The sequence below is a fragment of the Hemiscyllium ocellatum genome, chromosome 13 (assembly GCF_020745735.1).
Source record: "Hemiscyllium ocellatum isolate sHemOce1 chromosome 13, sHemOce1.pat.X.cur, whole genome shotgun sequence".
Classification (NCBI taxonomy): domain Eukaryota; kingdom Metazoa; phylum Chordata; class Chondrichthyes; order Orectolobiformes; family Hemiscylliidae; genus Hemiscyllium; species Hemiscyllium ocellatum.
The window spans coordinates 50,760,424-50,781,183 of NC_083413.1; the positions used below are offsets into that span (position 1 = coordinate 50,760,424).

At 39.4% G+C, this 20,760-nt stretch overlaps 1 protein-coding gene across 1 annotated transcript in view; it reads left to right on the forward strand.

The window, feature by feature from the left end:
* golim4a (golgi integral membrane protein 4a) overlaps positions 1 to 20,760 on the forward strand; it is a 104,737-nt gene that overhangs the window by 70,753 nt on the left and 13,224 nt on the right. The window contains exons 9-13 of the mRNA XM_060834820.1: positions 104 to 442; positions 5,145 to 5,347; positions 6,681 to 6,757; positions 11,962 to 12,053; positions 15,942 to 16,010. Coding sequence (XP_060690803.1) covers positions 104 to 442; positions 5,145 to 5,347; positions 6,681 to 6,757; positions 11,962 to 12,053; positions 15,942 to 16,010 — 780 coding nt within the window. The remainder of the gene's footprint in view (positions 1 to 103; positions 443 to 5,144; positions 5,348 to 6,680; positions 6,758 to 11,961; positions 12,054 to 15,941; positions 16,011 to 20,760) is intronic.

Here is a 20,760-nt window from a genome sequence, read left to right on the forward strand (position 1 = left end):
ATTTAATAGATTTTTTTAGGTCTTAAAGAAATGAAGAACCTTGGATAGGCCAAGGGAGCGGAATCAAGGCACTAAAAAAATTACATGTTTCTGTCTGTTTAAGAATAAAGGTGTGCAGCTACATGGTAATCTCATGAAGAATGATGACACTAAAATAAGAGAAGATAATGAAAAAGTAGAAGATAGACAATATACTCAGCATGAAAACTGGCAAAGGAATGATCATCAAGCACACTCAGATTTGCATAATCAAGAGTATGAATCACAGGAGCACCATCCCGAATGGGAACAGGAAGAAAAAGAAGATCCGACAGTGGACCACACAGAGCTCCATCGGCAACATCATGAGGAAGAAGAAACTGAACATCATTTGATTCAAAATCAGGACAATGAAAATTACCACACAGAGGAACAAGACCCAGCCAGAGGCAGTCCTACTGAGGTAATACATAACAACTCTGTAACTAATTGCTTATAAAACTGCAAAGATTGGCTTCAATTCTATCCTTCACCAACTGGCTTTCTGGAAGACAACAATACATCTATAAATGATACAATATAGACTGCCTAGCCTTTGTGACGTTTACTGTTATACTTTATAACAGTTATACTTGTTAAATTATTTGAATTGCTTAAGAACATAAGAAATAGGAGTGGGAGTAGGCCTTCTGGCCCTTGTCGATCCCGCTCTGCCATTTAATAAGGTCATGGTTCATCTTTTCATAGCCTCAGCTCCACTTACCCGTCCTCTCACCATAACCTTTAATTCATTTACTATTCAAATAATTATCTATCTTAGCTTTAAAATCATTTATGGAGGAAGCTTCAACTACTTAATTCTATAGATTCACAACTCTTTAGGTGAAGAAGTTTCTTCTCAATTCAGTCGTAAACTTGCTCCCCCTAATTTTGAAGCTATGTCCTCTTGTCCTAGTTTCACCTGCCTACTGGAAACCTCCTCCCTACTTCTATCCTATCAATGCCCTTGATAATTTTACATATTTCTATAAGATCTCCCCTCATTCTTCTAAATTCCAGTGAATATAATCTTTGTCTACTCTGTCTCTCCTCACAAGCCAGCCCCCTCAACTCTGGAATCAACCGAGTGCTAGTACATCCTTTCTCAAGTAAGGAGAACTTGTAGAAAATAATTTTTGGAGCAGGTGGGTGATTACAGTCAAACCCCAAGATTAACCAGGCTCATATTGAGGCTCCCCTTTCTTATATCACTTGGAGGGAAATTTACAGTTGGTGGTGTCCTTTGCAGCTGCTGCCCTTCTCCTGCTTGGAGGTCACAGATTTCAAAGGTGTCGCTGCAGGAGTTTTTGTAGTCCATGTTGTATATAGTACACAATTCTGTCAATATGCATCAGTCATGGAGAGATCAATTCTTAAGGTACCGGAAGAAGTACCAATCAAGGTAACTGCTTTATTCTGATGGCATTGAGCCTTTTGATTGTTATTTGCGGTGCATTCATCTGGATATTTGGAGATTATTCCATCACACTCCTGACTTCTACCTTCAGATGGTAGACAGATACGAGGGAGTAAGATAGATGAGTTACTTGATGCAAAATTCCCATCCTTTGACCTGTAATCACAATATATGGCTGGTCCACTTTGGTTTCTAGTCAGTGATAACCCCAGGATAGTAAAACCACTGATCGCCAAGGTCGGTGGTTAAAGTCACGTTTGTTTGATCATAGCCTGGCATTTGAAGAGCAGAAATGATATTTTCTACTGATTGGTTCAAGCCTAAATGGTGTCCAGATCTTGCTGCATATGAACCCAGATTGCTTCAGTGTCTGAGGAAATGCAAATGATGGTGAACATTGTGCAATTGTCAGTTAACATTGTCTCTTCTGTTCTGGTAATGGAAGTGAGGTCATTGATGAAGTTGGTTGTGTCTGGGACACTACCCTACAGAACTTTAGTAGTGATGTTCTAGGAATTTACATTAGAATTTTAGAATTAGGCTTTTTTAATGATATGTACTCAACTACAGTGATACAAGAGTACAGTGAAAAGTATATAAAGGTACCGAGGTACAAACTCTTACGGGTAGAATGGAAAATAAAGAAATGCTTGCAACAACTGCGACCATCTCGTATTTCGTGAGGTATAACTCTCAAAGTACAGGGGTTCTCCCCACCCAATCCCCCCCCCCCACCAATTCTTATTGACTCCAGTTTTGCTCCAATTTTTTTGATGCTTTTTTGATGTCAGGGATAGCCACTCTGACCTCAGCCATCCATTAGATTATAATAGATCCCTTGTTTGTAGACAGGCTTTACCAGACTGATTTCTTTCCTCACTATATCCCTGGGCCCACCCCTCACCTTACTCGTTTACATTCTCCCAAGCAGCTCTAGTAAATCTCCCTGTCAGTATATCCGGTACAATCCAATCCAGGTCCAATTCATCCTTCTGATGCAGGTCATTTCTACCCCAGAAGAGATTCCAATGATCCAGAAATGTGAACCCTTCTCCCCGCACCAGCTCCTCAGCCACACATTCATCTGCTCTATCCTCCTATTCCTCTATCCTCCCCTACCCTCATAAGCTCGTAGCACTGGAGTAATCCAGATACTACTACCCTCCAGGACCTTCTTTTAAAAATCCTGCCTAACTTCCTATATTCCCCGTTCAGAATCTTATTTTTTTCCCTTCCTATGTCATTAGTTCCAATGTATACAACAACATCCTGCTGGTCCCTCTCCCCTTCTCAGAATATTCTGCACTCTCTCCATGATATCCTTGATCCTAACACCAGCGAGGCAACATACTATTCTGATTCCTCGCTGTTGGCTGCAGAAACATCAGTCTGTGCCTCTGACTAGAGAATCCTCTATCACAATCGATCGCTTGGAACGTGAGGTATTCCTTGTTCCATTAGGCTCAGCCTCGGTAACAAAAACTTGGCAGTTCATGCTACATTCCCCTGAGAGTCCATCACCTCCTATATTTTCCAAAACACCATACTTGTTTGAAATAGGGATAACCACAGAAGACCTCTCCACTACCTGCCTCCCTCCCTCTCCTACCTATCCTGGAGGTAACCCATCTACCAGACTGTATCTCCAGTTTCTCTCCCTTCCTCCAACTACCACCCAAGATACCCCGTAGCTCCTGTAAATTCCTCATGACCTCTAACTACCGCTCCAACTGATCCATGCGATTTGATAGGATTCACAACCAAACAACTTATTTCAGACATAATCTCCCACATCCGACAGGAAGAGCACATCATTCTATCAAAGGCCATCTTTGCACCATAATAAACTGCAGACCCACAAAATAGCACAGTCTTACTGCTGTTAAAAAGAACAACTCTACCTGTGTATTATATTTTTAAAATTTCATCCAAGAGACAGATCTCAATCAAACATATAACCAAAAAGAACCCAGTCTACTCGCTATTGTAGATTTACAAAGTAAAAGAACAACAGGGTTACATTTAAAAAGATTAATTAATAGATTTCACTGCGCCATCACAAAATGTCACACTGAAAAATGACTTCATGTTTCTTTATTCTGGATTGACCAAACCCAAATGCATTAAAGGAGAAAGTGAGGTCTGCAGTTGCAGGAGATCAGAATCAAAGAGTGTGCTGCTGGAAAAGCACAACAGGTCAGGCAGGGTCTCAGGAACAAGAGAAAGCCAGTTTGACTGTGCATCAACTTAGTTATATATTCACTTTAACATCTTTTGAATTTTTAGGTACATCAATGGTACATTTAACTGGAATAAATAGACACACCATGATTTTCTTGAATGATCATATTAATTAGAATGTTTTATAGGATATTTCTGAATGCCCAAGCAGTTCAGTAATTTGTTATCACTCTGTATCTCTGCTTTGCTTGTAAGTAGCAGAGGAGGGCAGCAGAGTAGTAGCAAATTGTTTTATAATACAGTCCTGTTCTGATAAATGAGTGGAAGTACTATCCTTATTTGCTTTCTACGTTTATTTAATTTTGTGCTGCATGCATCCCTAAATTAGTGCTTTTTCTATATAGCATACATTATGTGTGGATTGCTGACTGTCCTTTCAACAACATTATCTTTTAAAAATGAACAGCATGTCAGGCAAGATAGTTTTGCTTTACAGGCTATCCTGTTTCAAAGATACCATTGCAGAAGATTTATGTTATGCCATCACTTGATTAGGATTTTACAATTAATAATTTTGAAGGGCTACAGATGTTATGGAGGCAAGCACAGCAGGACTTCGTATAGAAAACCATACCGAACAATGGGATGATTTTTACATCAATCTGTTTTTGTTATTTATTGAGGAATAGGTAATAACAGGAGGACACAACTTTTTAAATTGAACCATGGGATGTGTAAAATTTCCTGATCAGGAAGGGCCTTGTTATGATGTCTTCTCAAACGTTTGCTGCCTCTTGTTATGCACAACTCTTAGTGCTGCACAAGTGTGTTGAGGCTACCTTCTTAAACCTTAGAATGGAATTTGAGCCCACAGCACTCTGTTGGAGTTGCGAGGGCTGTAAATTAGGCTTAATTGTCACAGGGATGTACATTCTTAACTACAGCTCAGAATGAGGTACAATGTACAGGTTAGAGGAAAAGTTCTAATTGAATAACACCAATTTGTAATTAACAAAGATATGTTAAGAATGCTGTATAGTTTAATGTCTTGAAGTATGCTTTAAGGTCTAAGTTCATTTTTATCACCATATAAGGATATTTCTTCCAGTACATGCAGTTTGGAACACTTGTGCGTACTGTGGCTACATATATTCAGCCACAAGACACTGTTCTTTGCAATCAGAACAAATACGCACATGCATTTTGCCTGCTACAACTCAACTGTCAATCATCATTAATTAGTGCATTCTCCAGGGCAACACCTCTACCAATCAGAGTCCAGTTGCCAGCACTTATTATCCATCCCTAGTTGCCCCTTGAGAAGGTGGTGGTGAGCTGCTTTCTTGATCCACCGCAGGTCTACATGCTGTAGGTTGACCCACAATGTCACTGGGGAGGGAATTCCAGCGACAGTTGATTTACCTAATGCCAAGCATAAGTGCATTTAAAACACATGTTTTTGGAAGCTCATGAATCTGAATCGGATTGCTTTCCCTTGCCTTTTTAACTAACTCTTATTTTGGAATAGATAACCATGAAGCACAAATCCCCTTATGAGGAACAGTTGGAACAGCAACGTCTAGCGGAGCTACGGGCAGAAGAATCACGCAAACTGAAAGAAAGACAAGATGCACTACACGAACAGAGACTGAGGGAATACATGGATCGACAGGAACGCCTCCAGCAAGAAGCAGAACGGAAAGAAGAGTTGTTGCGAGAAGAACAATTAAGGTGAACTTTTTTTGCTGATGTCTTTTTCTTATGTCTTTATTCTCATAGAATGCAACATTTAGGTTTTTAAAATTCATTTGTGGGATATTCACTGGCTGGACTAGCATTTAGTGCCTGTCCCTACTTGCCCTTGAGAAGGTGGTGGTGAGCTGCCTTCTTGAACCACAGTAGTCTACATGCTGTAGGTTGACCCACAATGCCTTTAGAGAGGGAATTCAAGGGTTTTGATCCAGTGACAGTGAAGGGACAGCAGTATATTTGCAAGTCAGGATATTGAGTGGGTTGGAAGGGAGCTTTCAGGTGGTGGTGCTCCCATATATCTGCTGTCCATGTCATTCTAGATAGAAGTGATGGATTTGGCAGCTGCTCTGTGAGGATGTGCACTGAATTTCTGCAGTGCATCTTGTAGATGGTTCACACTGCTGCTACTGAGCGTCGGTAGTAGAGGGAGTGGATGCATGTCGATGTGGTGCCAATCAAGCAAGCTGCTTTGTCCTGGATAGTGTCTAGCTTCTTGAGTGTTGTTGGGGCTGCACTAATCCAGGCAAATGGGGAGTATTCCATCACACTCCTGACTTGTGCCTTGTAGAAGGTAGGGACGGTCTTTTGAGGAGTCAGGAAGTGAGTTACTGACTGCAGCATTCCTAACCTCTGACCTTCTGTTGTAGCCAATGTGTTGAGGATTCTGAGGGCAACTCCCCCCTGACTGTATCCCACTGAGCCACCACTGTTAGTCCATCTCTCCTGGGATTGTGATAGTGGTGTCTAGGACATTTAGTGCCTCTCTCTTTCAGCCCCACTTTAATAGATAACAGGAGACCTGTACCATTTTGGAATGAAAGTCAGGGTGGCTTCTGCTGTTGCTGAATGAGACAAAGGAAGGAGCTTAGTCAGATCATTGAACTCCAGTGTGACAGCAGTACTCTCCAATTAGCATGACATGCTGTTGACCTTGTGATCTTCTTACTCTACATGTTTTGTTAATGCTCTCGCAAAAAGGATATCTGGTGTGATTTTCTCTGTAAGAATATAGGCTCATTGCTCACGCTACGTTGGAGCTTTATAGGCACTAGTAGTATCGAAAGAGCAAAGTTTCCTATGCAGGATTTTCAAAAGCTACTACAATTTTCAAACATTATACAATTTAACTGATGAGAAGCCATCCTGTAATTGCTATAATATTCCTTTTCAATTATTAGGTTAATTCCACCTTTGATTTACAAGATGTTTTCTGGTCATACATTTTGATTTTTTCTTAGAAGTAACATGATTGAGTTGTTGATAGTGCACTGTGAATGTAGGTTTTGCTTACTCTGGCTTTTTAACATCACAGGAAGCAGTCAGTTTTTAATCACGAAGATGCTGCTGAAGGTGGTGATGAAAGAGATGTGCATGAAGAGGAGGAAGAGGGTAAGATTGGATCAGAAAGCATTTAGGATGATTAACCTGTTTAGCAGTTTTGTAAAAATGCATTTTTGAACTGACATGTTTGATCTGAATTTATGTATGATTTACAATGTTTTGTAAAGTGAACATACCCAAATATTGACGAATAAAGATTAACATTCTAAATGCTTCTAAGAAATGCATATGCAGGATTTACACCGAGAGAATCCTGTCATTGACAGTTTTGCTGGAACCACAATTGAAGTGTAATTTCAATGCAAAATGACAATTTTGTTTTCTTTTGGAAAGCAATAGGAATGCTTTCAATATTCATATCTCAATTATCTAGGGGAGTATCCAAAGCATCACATAGATTTTGCTATCTAAAAGTGAAATATTAATTGTACTGCATACCAAAACTAGTCAACAAGTCTTTAAAAGAGCAGATATATTTGTGTGTGTTTTTCTCCGAAACTGTCCTTTTCTAAAACCCTGCATCATATGCAAGCAAACTTCCTCCTAGTTTCACCTTGCTAAATAAAAATGTAACTGGTTTCATAGACATTCAATCGATAATTTTACTTTTTTGCGTGTTAGTCGAAAGTGTAACTATTTCAATTATTGTATTTTTTAAAATCTCAATCTATGTACAATCTATGCATATATCACACATCATGAAACATGCAAAATAATAATTCTTTATTGGCAGGGTTACAGAGGGAAGGCAGGAGAATGGGGTTGAGAAATACTTCAGACATGATCAAATGATTTGAGCAGATTTCATGAGCTGAATGGCCTAATCCTGCTCGTATATCTTATAGTATCATGGTCTAAGTACTATATCCCAGAGTGATGCGTGTTCAAACCCTGCCCAGATCTGCATGGTCTAATGCAATAATTGGCTAAGGCTTCTTTGACAGTACATTCTGTAACTTTTGTAGCATCTAAAAGAACAAAGGCAGTTGGTGGAACAAAGACCACACTTCCAAGTCATGCACAATCCTGGCCTGCACACATATTACTGTACCTCCATCAAATAGAGTCATTGAGTCATAGAGATGTACCACATGGAAACAGACCCTTCGGTCCAACCAGATCAGATATCCCAACTCAATCTAGTCCCACTCACCAGCACCTGGGCCATATCCCTCCAAACCCTTCCTATTTACATAACCATCCAGATGCCTTTTAAATGTTGCAATTGTACTAACCCATCACTTCCTCTGGCTACCCATTCCACAAACGCACCACCATCTGCATGAAAAAGTTGCCCCTTCTTTATCTTTTTCTTATCACCCTAAAACTCTGCCCTCCAGTTCTGGGCTGCCCCACCCAGGGAAAATACCTTGTTTATTTACACGATCCATACCCCTCAAGATTTGATAAACCTCTATAAGGTCACCCTTCAGCCTCCGATGCTCCAGAAAAAGCAGTGCTAGCCTATTCAACTCTCCGTATAGCTCAAATATGTCAACCCTGTCAACATCCTTGTAAATCTTTTCTGAGCCCTTTCAAGTTTCACATCTTTCCAATGGGAAGGAGACCAGAATTGCACACAATATTCCAAAAGTGGCCTAACCAATGTCCTGTACAGCCGCAACATGACCTCCCAACTCCTGTACTCAATACTCTGACCAATAAAAGGAAGCATACCAAATGCCTTCTTCACTATCCCATCTACCTGCGACTCTACTTTCAAGGAGCTATGAACCTGCACTCCAAGGTCTCCTTGTTCAACAACACTCCCTAGGACCTTACCATTAAGTATACAAGTCCTGCTAAGATTTGGTTTCCCAAAATGCAGCACCTCACATTTATCTAAAACAAACTCCATCTGCCACTTCTCAGCACATTGGCCCATCTGATCAAGATCTTGTAATCTGAGGTAGCATTCTTCACTGTCGACTACACCTCCAATTTTGGTGTCATCTGCAAACTTACTAGCTATATCTCTTATGCTGTCATCTAAATCACTTAGATAAATGATGAAAAGTAGTGGACCCAGCACCAATCTTTGTGGCACTCCACTGGTCACAGGCCTCCAATCTGAAAAACAACCCTCCACCACCACCCTCTGTCTTCTACCTTTGAGGCAGTTCTGTATCCAAATGGCTAGTTCTCCCTGTATTCCATGAGATCTAACCTTGCGAATCAGTCTTCCATGGGAAACCTTGTTGAATGCCTAACTGAAGTCCATATAAATATAAATACAGTTCTGCCCTCATCAGTCTTCTTTGTTATTTCTTTAAAAAAACTCAATCAAGTTTGTAAGACATGATTTCCCACGCACAAGGCCATGTTTATTATCCCTAATCAGTCCTAGTCTTTCCAAATACATGTACATCCTGTAACTCAGGATTCCCTCCAACAACTTGCCCACCACCAACGTCATGCTCACTGGTCTATAGTTCCCTGGCTTGTTCTTACCACCCTTCTTAAATAATGGCACCACGTTAGCCAACTACCAGTATTCCCGAACCTCACCTGTGACTAACGATGATACAAATATCTCAGCAAGAGGCCCAAGAATTGCTTCCGTAGCTTCCCACAGAGTTCTAGGGTACACCTAATCAGGTCCTGGTGATTTATCCACTTTTATGCATTTCAAGGCATCCAGCACTTCCTCCTCTGTAATATGGTCATTTTCAAGCTGTCACCATCTATTTCCCTACGTTCTGTATCTTCTATGTCCTTTTGCACAGTAAACACTGAGGCAAAATACTCATTTATTTTCTCCGTCATCTCCTGTGACTCCACACAAAGGCTGCTTGCTGGTCTTTGAGGAGCCCTATTCTCCCCTTCATCACCCTTTTGTCCTTTAATGTATTTGTATAAACCCTTTGGATTCTCCTTAACTGTATTTGTCAAAGCTATGTCATGTCCCATTTTTGTCCTCCTGATTTCCCTCTTAAGTATAGTCCTACTTCCTTTATACTGTTCTAAGGATTCACTCGATCTATCCTGTCTATACCTGACGTATGTTTCCTTCTTATCCTTAACCAAACCCTCAATTTCTTTAGTCATTCAGCATTCTCTATCGCTACCAGCCTTTCCTTTCACCCTAATAGGAATATACTTTCTCTGGACTTTCATCTAATTTCTGAAGGCTTCCCATTTCCCAGCTGTCCCTTTACATGGAAACACCTGCCCCCAATCAGCTTTTGAAAGTTCTTGCCGAATACTGTCAAAATTGATCTTCCTCCAATTTCAAACTTCAACTTTTAGATCTAGTCTATCTTTTTCCATCATTATTTTAAAACTAATAGAATTATGGTTGCTAATCACAAAATGCTCCCCCACTGACACCTCAGTCACCGGCCCTGCCTTATTTCCCAAGAGTAAGTTAAGTTTTGCACCTTCTCTAGTAAGTAGATCCCCATACTGAATCAGAAAAGTTTCCTGTCGGTGCTTAACAGCTTCCTCTCCATCTTAATCCTTAACACTATGGCAGTCCCAGTTTTTGTTTGGAAAGTTAAAATCCCCTACCATAACCACTCAATTATTCTTACAGATAGCTGAGATCTCCTTACAAATTTGTTTCTCAATTTCCCTCTGCCTATTGGGGAGTCTGTAATACAATCCCAATAACGTGATCGTCCCTTTTTATTTCCCAGTTTCACCCAAATAACGTCCCTGGATGTATTTCCAGGAATATCCTCCCTCCACGCAGCTGTAATGCTATCCCTTATCAAAAAGGCCACTCCACTTCCTCTCTTGCCTCCCTTTCTATCATTCCTGTAGCATTTGTATCCTGGGACATTAAGCTGCCAGACCTGTCCATCCCTGAGCCATGTTTCTGTAATTGTTATGATATCCCAGTCCCATGTTCTGAACCTTGCCCTGAGTTCATCTGCCTTCCCTGATAGGCTTCTTGCATTGAAATAAATGCAGTTTAATTTATCAGTCATAACTTGTTGTCTGTTTTGTCCCTGCCTGGCCTGTTTGACTTACTTCTTTTCTTAACTGTACCAGTTTCAGATTGATCTGTTTCCTCACTAACCCCCTGGGTCCCACCTTCCTACCTAAAATCCTCCTGAGTAGCTCTAGCAAACCTCCCTGTCAGTATATTAGTACCCTTCCAATTCAGGTTAAATCTGTCCTTCTTGTACAGGTCTCTTCTACCCCAAAAGAGATCCCAATGATCCAAAAATCTGAATCCTTCTCCCAAAGACCAGGTCCTCAGCCATACATTCTGTCCTCCTATTCCTGTCCTGACTAGCTCATAGCACTGGGGGTAATCCAGATATTACTACTCTTGAGGACCTCCTTTTTAAATTTCTGCCTAACTCTCAATATTCTCCCTTCAGAATCTCAACCTTTTTCCTTCCTATGTCATTGGTTCCAATGTGTACAATGACCTTCTGGTGGGCCCTCTCCCCCTTGAGAACATTCTGCACCCTCTCTGAGACATCCTTCATCCTGGCACCAGGGAGGCAGCACACCATTCTGATTTTTCGCTGCTGGCCACAGAAACATCTGTCTGTGCCTTGGATTAGAGAGTCCCCTAACACAATGGTCTCTTGGAACCCAATGTACCTCTCATTGTATTCGAGCCAGCCTTGATACCAGAAACTTGGCTGTTCGTGCTACATTCCCCTGAGAATCCATCACCTGCTACATTTTCCAAAACAGCGTACTTGTTTGAAATGGGGATAGCCACTCTGGGTCAAAAACCTACAACTCTGTACCTCAGTGTATCAAACAAATTTTTACCGTTGTTGACGGTGGCTCTTACCATTTTCTGAACACACTTATTAGTTTGCATCAGAAGTTAGCCTTATTGGCAGAGCACACTTGCTGTAAATGGTAAGTGGAAGGGCACCGTATTTCACCAGCCATCCAATGGCTCTACATCTGATAATATCAAAAACAGTGATGGCTAAAAGCATCAATAAAGTGCAGCAGATGGGCCAACTGCAGGATATTGTGTAATTCAGACTTGTATGAATCCTCATGATGCAAATAGATTGCAGTAAAAAGGCAAAACCAAATTCTTTGTTACAATTTTTTGTATTTTTTTCAAACTTTTATTCAAACCAATTCAAAGATAAATGTTTAACACATATATATTACTGTATCCTAATGTGTCAATTAGTAAATATTGACTGAATATTCCATCTAGATGGGTTTCTTCAGTCTGGTCTGGCTGTAAGTATGCTTGGATAATTATCAGTAGAAATTGCATTGAATAACAAGATTTTAAAAATAATTTTATGTCTTATTTGAAGATGAAAACAATCCACATGAGGAACCTGAAGATGAGGACCCAGAAATAGAAAATGAGGAGCAGCACACAGAACACGAGAATATGAATGAACAGGTGAAGTTTACTACATTGCTATTTACAACGACTGGTTTTAAGGAGTTTGCATAAGTAAACTTGGTAAGAAATTAATACTGTCACCAATCTTACAGTTTGAACCTCTTCTGTCGAACTGGCCATTGCACTTATGTGTCCTTTAGTGATGCCTGATCAATAATCTGTAACTAAGTTCAGAATCTGTCACTTAGAAGGGCTTTTGTACAAAAGGAAGTGATACATTTGCTGTAACATTAATATAACATCGGGTTAGCTGTGCTCTTCAACACCAGAATACAGAAAATTACTGTGATCATTTGAATAATAAAAGGACTTATAATCAGTTTGATTTTCTATTCTGATTTCTACATGGATTAGCAATTCTCCCTTTACTGCTTTGAGTTCACTGCATTCATCTTGGCTATAGCAACTTGCATTTTTATGTTGACTTTAATATACTCTCAGATTATTCATAGGTGATTTAATGTTGTGCATTAGGAAATTGAGGGGAAATGACTGACTACAGGAAGATAGAGAGAGGTGACTGACAGAAGAATTTAGGCAGAGAATTCAAATAATTTGACTAAAGCAGCTGAAGCTTCATTCCTGAGTAGTGCAAAGAAGGGAATGAGGCTGGCAGGGAAAGTGTTAGAGAAATTGAGTTTAGAGCTAGCAAAGCAGTGATTTTCATTGGTGTTAAGGTAAGGGCAGAAAGAAGTTACTGTTGTGAGGGAGTAACTAAGTGTTCTTTCTGATGTATCTGGTATTGGTTTTGAAGCAGAGCTGAGGTTTCAACTGGATGCTGAAATAAAGCATCACCTGGCATAGTTTGAGGAAACAGCTCTAAAAAGTAATTAAGTCACAGGATGTTGAAATACTGACAGGAGATGAACAAGATAGTCTTATCTTTAGCATTGTTAAATTATGGATAGATCTTTGAATGATTGTTAGAAGGAAAGCATAAGACTTAACCAGCTTAATTTATCCACTCTCGAGTTTCTGAATTGTGGGACAGTGGCTCATTGGTTCGCACTACTGCCTCGCAGTACCAGGGACCCAGGTTTTGATTCCATCCTTCGGTGGCTGTCTATGTGAAGTTAGGACATTTTCCCCATGTCTGCGTGGGTTTCTTCCAGGTGCTGTGGTTTACTTCCACAGTGCTGAAAATGTGTTGCTGGAAAAGCGCAGCAGGTCAGGCAGCATCCAAGGAGCAGGAGAGTCGACGTTTCGGGCATGAGCCCTTCCTGAAGAAGGGCTCATGCCCGAAACGTCAACTCTCCTGCTCCTTGGATGCTGCCTGAGCTGCTGCACTTTTCCAGCAACACATTTTCAGCTCTGATCTCCAGCATCTGCAGTCCTCACTTTCTCCTTTACTTCCACAGTCCAAAGAAGTGCACGTTAAGTGGATTGCCTGTGGGAAATGCAGGGTTACGGAGATAGAGTGGGTCTGGCTGGGATGTTGTTTGGAGGGACAGTGTGGACTTGATTGTCTGAATGGACTACTTCTACACTATCGGGATTCTAGAAACAAAATATAAAGAATATATGCTTTATTAAAAATATTAAGTGCTTGTATACTGCTTTCTTTTTGTTTTAATTCTGAGCTGCAAAGCAGTCGGCAGAATTTTCTGCTCCCAGATGTGGTGACTTGTAAGTGGGAAAGACATTTAATCAGGTCAGGTGGTGGCATAGCCAGAGTTCACTGCCTGCTCACCTTCAGCAGAACTAAATCCATGTTTGACCTTCCAGTCCTATTGGTACTTGAAGCCTTTAAGTTGGCAATTAAGGTTCTTAACCTGCAAAGTCTGTGCTTGATCTGGTTAAGGTTTCCTTGGTTAACACCATGTTTAGTTTTGCTGCAACCCTGTGGACAGCTTGTCATCACGCAGGAGTGTAGGGCTCTTGAGCAAAGACAATCAGTTCCTGTCGCGAGACTCAAGGGTGCCTACTGCAACTATCGCCTGTTTTTGCCTCCAAACCCCCCTGTTCCCCAAACAAATTACTCGCATTCCTTCTGGGTTTTCCCTGACTCTCAGACTCTGGGGGGTTTACTAACTCTAGCTGCCACAGCCTCTTCCATGGCACTGCTGAGTACAAGAGGTGTTAGTGTCTGATGGTTTTAAAAGTTATTATGTAAGCGAGTTTTGAGAAGATTTGCAGCTCAGATTGAGGTTTTGGATGTAGGTTTGCTCGCTGAGCTGGAATGTTCATTTTCAGACGTTCCATCACCATACTAGATAACATCTTCAGTATGCCTTCGAGTGAGTCTTATAGTGTACCAACATCTTTACAAAACAGTAAAGTTCCAAAAACACTTGGTTTGATGCATCACAAAAAGTGATGAATTGCTGCCACAATAAATGATGCAAAGGTAGCAGAAGTTTGATCATGTAGTGTTGCTTCTGACATCAATGAAGGATGTCTTGCCTAGCTCCATAAATCAAAATCAATCTGTTTATGTCAACAGAACTGATTTTTTGTGAGCAATTTTTTCTCAAGTGTGTTGAATACTGGTGAACTACTTGTACTCTACTGTTCCTCTGTATTCAGTTTAGATATTTAGGGCAAGATTTTCAATCAAGTTTGCAGGAGAAGAGAGGGAGGTAAGCTGCTAATTTTGCATTACCAACCAGCAGCAGATTTATTGGCACCTCCCCCCACTGAGCCACCTTGCAAACCACACTTAGCAAATGGGGTCAGAGATCAGAAACCAATAGGAGGATTCATATTTGCTGGCTGGAGGGGGAGTAGGTCACAGCATGTCAGAGGGACTTCGGAAGGGTTTCCCTCAGCGCTGACAGCTGTGGAGATGTTCAGTTTAAATATTTGAAGCTGCTGAGAAGGTGTTCAAGACCCACCTGCTCCAGAGATGTGTAATATCTGAGCTGGTTGATTAGAAAATATCCAGAACACCAACTAGTGCATTTAAAAGGTACTTCATTGATTCAAGAGCATTTTGGATGTCCTGAAGAAAGGAAAATATCAAATGTGTAAATACCGAATTGTTGTTGTTTTCAAAATATAGCCGTGAGTCAATAATTAGTTTATTGTCAACATTTATATTATTTTCCCTGTATTTGTGAGAAGAGGGGAAGGTTTGTGACTATGAATAGTTTTGTTGGGACTTAACTGTTATTCCAAATTAGCTAAGTAAATGCAGCGTATTTAAGGACGGGCTATGGAGGGGCCATCTCTGCCAATTGTTTGCCTCTCTTCTGCGAACATATTTGTACCAGGGTGTCCTTGGACAGGGGCATGCAATGTCCATCAATGCTCTCAATGTCTACCATATCCCATTCCCAAGTTGAAAGGGGATTTTTGCAACTGTGTTATTACAGATCTGCACACCCTGCTATTAAATCCAATTATTAAATTTGTGAAAGCAGCCCAGTAAAATGTGCTCTGAGCTCCATTTCTTCTCCCCACTCTACTCCCTTTACAGTGACACTTCTGTAGTCCCCTCCCTCAATGGCAAACTGGAAATGATGCTTATGTGAAGTGTATTTTATTCCTCTGGCAGCAAGTGATGATGTTTTTAAAGACTGAGCCACTGGAGTTTAATTATTGTGAGATCCCAATAATTGTAGTTTATGCTTGTAAAGTTGAAGTTAGTTGAGGTCAACAAGATTCATTCTGATTTAGCTTGTAACAGTGATTAAGTTCAACCCACGCATAATTAAAATGCATTTTCAGACAGAAAATGATTACTAGATTAGGACGTTATTTTGAACTGATGGATTCAGATATCTTGTATGTTTTATGAATATTTGAATGTAGGATTTTGTTCTGTTTTGTTGCAACATTTTAGATTCTTCCTACTCAGTTTGCTTCCTCTATGGTACTTTTTTTTTACAAATTGTTCATTTTGTGGAGTGTGTTGATATAATCACTATATGTTGATATTTTCAGCTTGGTGGAAATCCTGATCAACAGGAAGATAATCTAGATGAACAATACCAGGATGAGGGAGAGGACGAGGTAAGGAGATACACAATGGTAAACTGGTGGAATCACACTTCAATTCTATCTATATCTTGGAATATAGCCAGCACCAATGTTGCCTTCAGTAATTGTTTGTTTTTCTCACAAAGCTTTGAGACAAAAAATATGTGTTCATTTCTAAAAGGTGCATTGAGAGCATCTGTAATGAACACAGAAAAATGAAATTCGCTTGTTCATATTTAAACACAGGCATTCATTGATCAAAAATTATCAGGTCAGACAGCATCTGTGAATCAAGGAACATAGGTGAAGTAATTGCTATATGGACCATTTGTAACACCTTCCAGCTCTGACTAAAGGTTTTTCAATCTTAAACAATGATCCCGCCTTCCTTACTGCACAAATTTTGCCTGAGTTGAATGTTATCAGCATTTTCTATTTTCATTTCATATTTCCAACACCAGCAGTAATTGCATTCAAAATAAATAGTGTCATTTTCTTGATTTAGAACGGTGGGCACAGGAATTTCATACAAAACTTCCATAGCATGACTTGACTTTTCGTATGATTATTATATGGTCTAACTCAGCTGAATTGTATATTTATAATCTGGTAACATAAGCTGTTGGTATGAATTAAATTCTTGTGTGATGTAAATGTTAGATTGCATTATCTGAGTTCTTATTGATCATGAACTTGCTTTATCCATCTGTCTATTTAGATAGCAAGGGTTGTTGGGACATGATTAAATGTTAAAGATACAGGTATAAATCAACATCCTTCTTATAGGAACATAACTGTTCCTGTATTTCTGCGTGTAAGAATCTTGTTTGTGGAAGACGGAAATCTAGCATATAAATTACGAAAAATTTTCCAAGAAAATTCAAATGTCAGCCACTTGGGGGCCAGTAATTTCATATATTTGGGGTACAACTGAGCATCGTGCGCTCTCCATTGCACTCTGCCCAGTTATAGCTGTGTAATCCTTTGTATTAAAATAGCATTAATGTCAGAGAAAAAAAAATTAAATGGCTTGGAATGTGGGAAGAGAGTGGAACTATTTGTGAAGGAATTGGGCCATGCATGGATGGAATACTCTACCAATATCTGGATTTTGCATGATAATGGAATAAGTTTGTTTCATTTCAGTAGAATTTCCCTCAAGATATTCATTTGAAAACTCAAGACCCACAGCTTAATGGAGAGAAAAAGCTTTTAATCTTATCATATTCTCCGAGACTTTTATAATCCAAAAAAAGAGTAAATTTTCAGTTAGTTATCATCTTTAAAATAATAAATCCTGCTCGGAATTTACATTAAGCAGTGTCTGTGTTTTTGTTATAATGTCAGATGTCAACTTAATAAAAGATCAGCGGTGACGTGGTATTGCTGGTATCCATATCCATAATGTATCAACATCATATCAGAACAGGTAAAAGGAATTAGAACAGCAGTTTAAAAAGTTCCATTCTCAATATAGGAAACCCTGCTAGTAATTATAATTAGTACTGTTTATCTTCACATGTCATTGCAACACAGCTTCTCCAATCCTAACACATGTTCATTATCTGATCATGATTTAAACATTTATTTCTATAACTTTTATGATTGAAAAACGGTGCATAACATGCTGCTATAAGTGCACTCTTTTTTAATCAATTCTTATATTACATTAGCTTTTTTCACTCTAAATATTACTTCACAACTTTATTTCAGCTACCTTCTCTTGTTTCTCTTTCTTATTTGAATGTGAATATCCCACAGTTATTCATTTCACTCCTTTATTGTCTTTACCTGTTTTGAAATGCACAGGGAATGTTCCAAATAGTGCCAGGTAGCTCAGTTAATTAGTGGGCGGTGCTTAATAATGCTGACGCTTTAGGTCAGTCCCTGTATCAACTGAGATAGTTGTGGTGGTCTCTTCTACCTGGTCCCATTCTGATGCCATGACAATGTTAAGCCAAGATTAACAGTCCTCAGATAATAGAGGCACCATACAAAGAAAGAAAGAGATGATCTGAACAGTAATGACCGGATTCTGTTTAGCAGTGTTGAGCCTGAGTTCTCTGTCAGTTGAAGCCCATTTCATTAGGGTGGGTTTGATCAGCACCCACCACCAAAGCCCCTGTCCAGTGCTGTTGAAGACTGCAGTCCTGTTTTTTTCTGGGGAACAGGATTCCTTCACCCAAGGCCTCATCAGTTCCTGATTTCAGGGGACGAACGGTAGTTTGAAGGGGTGCAGAGCTCATCTGGAAATTTTCAGAATTCTCTCCATTTATTAGAATCAAGGTTCAATTCTAGTCCACTGACACTCTGTTGCAATCTAATATTCTAACAAGCTGATGCATCTCATCTCTCTGGATGATCCTTCAGTATAAGTGTCCATTGAAAGGGATGACCAGAGTCTCTGACAGCAAATTCCAATTTGCTGTCAGTTAAACAGCAAATTCCAGTGAAGGTAAGAGTAATGGCAGGTGGTATGTGAAATGACCAAAATATTTGGCTATTTCGTTCTCATTCATCCAGCAGTTCAAGATTAAGTATTTACTGCTTCTTTCTGAATGCAATCTTACACTTTCCTGGATTTATGATCTTCCCTGGGCTCCTGTTCTAATTCTTCCTTTGAGATCAATAATTAGCCCTGGCCACCTGTATTGTACTGAAATCTCAATAGTAATTGTATGGACACGTTCATATTGACTGCAGCTGGCTAGTGTAAGTCAACAGCACATTGTTGATGATGCTGTCAGTTTTGTCAATATGTCCTTGTTCTGTAACAGATGATGGCAGGAGCTGCCAATGGTTGTATTGGTCTTGTATAAAAAGGCACTTAGAGATATTTTTATCATAGAGACTACAAGTTGTTCTGATCCTCATGTTGGTTCTTCAATCCTTTTATGTGATTCTAATTGAGCCACCACCATTTTAAATATGTTTCTGTGCCTTCTCAACTTTCTGCTTATCCCTTTGTTCCTGGCTGCTGCATGTATTTGGAAGTGAATATCCCAATCTTGCCCATTTCAAAAATCCCATTACTCTCTAAATTTTACATTCTTCAAATTCATCCATTTCCTAAATATATTAGAGTTTTGGCTTGCCTGTTTCCTGGTGTTTCCTCAAAGGTCTGTTTTATTCTATTTTAAAATTCCTGATCTTTTTATGTCAATGGCTTTGGCTGCATCATTTGTGTTGATATTCACAAAAGGAGAAAAGAGACACTGAATCAAATTTTGATTTTGATAACATTAGTTAATTTTGTCATTATCTTGTGCCAAAGGAATTGTTAACAAGCATTCGTTATAAATTCATCATTCATTCAATATTTTCCACTTTTCCCAATTCCATAAAACGTCTGTCTCCATCTTGATTTCGTTGGGGTCACGTTTCATTGCCATGCAATAAATAGATTCTAAAATGTTCTCAGGTTCTGCCTCTGTCGATCTATTGCTGTTTTTTTTAAAGTTTACTGTCTTCCCGTCTCGTAATTGTACATTATTCTGTCAGTGTGTCAAGTCAGTGCTGCACATATTTAAATATAGCAATCATTTTGACTTCTAATGCAAAGTGAAAAGGTGATAGTGATTCAACCACAGCTGTTCTAAATTGTAGTTCTATTAACATCAATGGGGATGAAAATAGACATAGATACATAATGGGATTTATTCTTATAATGAAACCTGGAAAAAGCATTTTCAGATTACCATAATATTCTTTGTCCACATATAGAACTATAGCTGGTCCTGATTTTACTGGTTGTAATTTGGTTAGGAGTTCTGATGTCCATAATTGCGAAAGTAATGCTGAACTATTTTTCTAAACACTTGGAATTCTGCAGTTATATTACTGCTTTGTAAAACACTGCTGTATTCACCTGTCATGTTTTATTTATGGATCTAATATTTTGCCATTCAATTATGTTTTGCTGTTACTGCCATACTTTTGTCATTCCTTCACAGCTGTCGCAACTGTTTTGGCATAAGCATTCACAGTTGGGCAGCATCACCTAACAGAAGGGAAAGGTGAGCTAAGATTTACTTTTCTGCATCTGAACCTATGCATAATTATGATAATCAGATGTCCAAATAAAACTGGTTGCAAATACTGCATTTACTGTGCTTCAGTGTTACATCCAACTGCCTCTCAGCGTAGTCACACAAAGATAAAGCAAATAAATTCTACACTATATCATTACTAACTTCACCTATTTTTCTGAGTTCTGACGCCTTTAAAAAAACACCTTGTCCGACAGTAAATATTTAGGTCCAAGTTTAAAAAGTGAGGTGCTGGAAAAGCACATTGATCAGGCAGCATCCGAGGAGCAGGAGAGTCCTGATGAAGAGCTTATACTAGAAACATCGACTCTCCTGCTTCTTGGATGCTGCCTGACCGGCTGTGCTTTTCCAGCACCACATCTTTTGACTGATCTCCAGCGTCTGCAGTCCTCACTTTCTCCTACTAAAACAGTCCAAGTCTTCTTGAAAGACACTGAACTAACATTCATTCGTGGCATTCTCAAAAATCTAATTTTTTTTATGATAAGCCTCTTATATAGTAATAGTATCTTACTGGTGGTCAATTTTTCAATTTCAAATTATTTTATTTGTTGCTGTAATTTTTTTATGCCTGGATGTAATCTTATCTGACACTTATTTTATTGCAAAATATCTTTATGTTGTCTACCTTCATTAAAGACTCGTCCAAGATAACTTTAGAGCTGCTTGCACTTTTTGTGATTAAGCTTTGGAATGCTAATTGAAAGTTGATGAGAAGAAAGATGCTAGTCATT